Genomic DNA, 2,384 nt, shown 5'->3' with positions numbered 1-2,384 from the left:
GTAGAACGTGTTTCCTTTCGCCTTGTCCTCTTCAGCCAAGGCATTATTCTTAGGCTTTTCTGTTTCGTTCTTCGGAAGCGACTGAACTCTGGCTTCCATGATATGGGCCTCCTTCTGCAGACCTCGAGTCTCCTGTGTCTCACGACCGTGATTTTTCACTTGATCGCCATTTCTAGCGAGAACAGAGACTGATTCTCGCTGTGAGGTTTGCAGTCTCTCCTCCAGTTCTGTGACCACCTGGTTCAGCCTCTTTCTTTCGACTTCGTGGGCCTTCACCTTCTCCTCGACGTACTCACAGTAGAAATCGTTGTCTTCAGCTTGTCTCTTCAGTTCTTCCACTTTTTGTCGGTTCTCCTGACATTCTTTCTCTTTCCCTGCGAGGTGCTCATTTAGATTTTCTATCTCTTTTTCCTTCTGGATTAATGATTCCTGTAACTCTGCGAGCTTTTTCTTCAGGTGTTCATTCTCCTCTTCAGCAGAGTCGTAGTCTTTACCTCGCTTTTCAACGTTGTGTTTTTCTTTCTGTAACTGGTCAAGTAAGTTTTCATTCGTCTGTATTAGAGCTGCTTCGTTGAAATTCACGTCGTCGATCTCATCCAGGAGGAAAAGGTTCTCCTCCTGGGCCTCTATCCAGTCTTCCTTCAGGAGAGAGATCATTTCGGTGGCATAAAAAAGGTCGTCGTCAGCGTCCATCCTGGCAGTTGCAGCAGCATCTTGAGCAATCTGGAGAGCCATCTGTCCTTCAATGCACTGATGTGCGCGGACACGAAGTCCTCCCAGAGCAAGAGCTGTTGCGTTATTACCAATAAATAATCCGAAGTTTCGGATTTCATTTATAACAGGTAGTATCACTGATCCGGTAAGGATCAGAGCCAATAAGTTTTTCATAACAATGTTAACTGTACTAAGAGCAAACATGGTTACCTTTCTTCCACCCGATCAAAACGTCAGAATTAGAAAATGCCGCTAGAGTTCCAGGAATTCCCCAGATCCTCATTTCGGCTTTCATGCCTTTTTTTTCAGATTCCTGGCGGAGCCTTCTTTCGGGAGGACTTGGAGTGACTGAAGGCTCCTGAAGACCTCGACGGTTTCAGCAGAAATCATGCAAATGGAGACGACTTTAAAAGTGAGTCAGTAAATGATGTCTCCGTCGGGAAAGGAACTGAAAAGTCAGCTGGAAAGTTTTATACTATTTCAGTCACAGATGATTATAACACAAAAAAATAAATTTTAAAGATTTAAGAATGAAAGAAAAAAGGGGCTTTAAGCTTATTTGATGAGGGAAGCGTAAAATTCTTGAGTTCACACACACACACACACATATACCATTATGGTGGTATATAATATTATACATTTATATTTAGATATATATATAATAATTAATATTATATATTAGATTATAATATATATTATACTTACGGATACCATAACATTACATATGTATATAATATATATATATATATATATGTATATATACAGTATATGATATTATATATAAATGCAACCATACATTTTAGATACTTTCATCTGCGCCTCTGATCACTGTTAATACATTACCATGAGAGAGAGAGAGAGAGAGAGAGAGAGAGAGAGAGAGAGAGAGATTAGGATGCAGTTTCATCGAATTATAGTTATTTATTTATTCATTTTATAAATGTAGTCAGCAACACCTTCAAATAGGGTTGAATGTTGATCAACGCCCATACCCCACCTACACCCTACCCCCCACATTTTCTAACAGCTTTTTTAACAGCCCTCTCAAACAGCGTTTGAACAGCGCTTCGAAGTGCATTTTTAACAGCATCTTTTAACAGCACTTCCAAGAGCTTTTTAACAGCACCTTCAAACAGCATTTTTAACAGCATCTTTTTAACAGCAGCTTCAAACACCGTTTTTAACAGCATCTAACAGCACCTTCAAACAGCGTTTTAACAGCATCTAACAGCACATTCAAACAGGGCTTTTAACAGCATCTTTTAAGAGCACCTTCAAACAGCGTTTTAACAACATCTAACAGCACATTCAAACAACGTTTTTAACAGCATCTTTTGACAGCACCTTCTAACAGCGTTTTAACAGCATTTTTTAAAAGCACCTTCTAGCAGCGTTTTTAACAGCATCTTTAAAAGCATTTTTTAACAGTACCTTCAAACAGCGTTTTAACACAGTCTAACAGCACTTTCAAACTGCGTTCTTAACAGCATCTTTTTAAGCAGCATTTTCGAACACCATCTTTATTTAAACAGCATTTTGGAACTGCACTTTTGACATTTTCGGACAGCATTAGAACAGCATTTCAACGGCCTTTTCGAACAGCATATTTTAACAGCATTTTCGAGCAGCATTTTCAAAAGCATCTTTTCAGAAACGTTTAACAGCATTCT

General features: G+C 39.1%; 1 protein-coding gene across 1 annotated transcript in view; it reads right to left on the bottom strand.

Moving 5' to 3' along the window:
- LOC135209404 (uncharacterized) overlaps window positions 1-735 on the bottom strand; it is a 1,272-nt gene extending 537 nt beyond the window's left edge. Inside the window, exon 1 of the mRNA XM_064242098.1 lies at window positions 1-735. This exon is cut by the window's left edge and continues 537 nt beyond it. Within this exon, the coding sequence (XP_064098168.1) occupies window positions 1-735 (735 nt within the window).
- Window positions 736-2,384: the final 1,649 nt, after the last annotated feature.

The sequence above is a fragment of the Macrobrachium nipponense genome, chromosome 37 (genome assembly GCF_015104395.2).
Source record: "Macrobrachium nipponense isolate FS-2020 chromosome 37, ASM1510439v2, whole genome shotgun sequence".
NCBI lineage: Eukaryota > Metazoa > Arthropoda > Malacostraca > Decapoda > Palaemonidae > Macrobrachium > Macrobrachium nipponense.
Note: the sequence above shows the minus strand (reverse complement) of the source record. Positions and strands in the feature narration are given on the sequence as shown.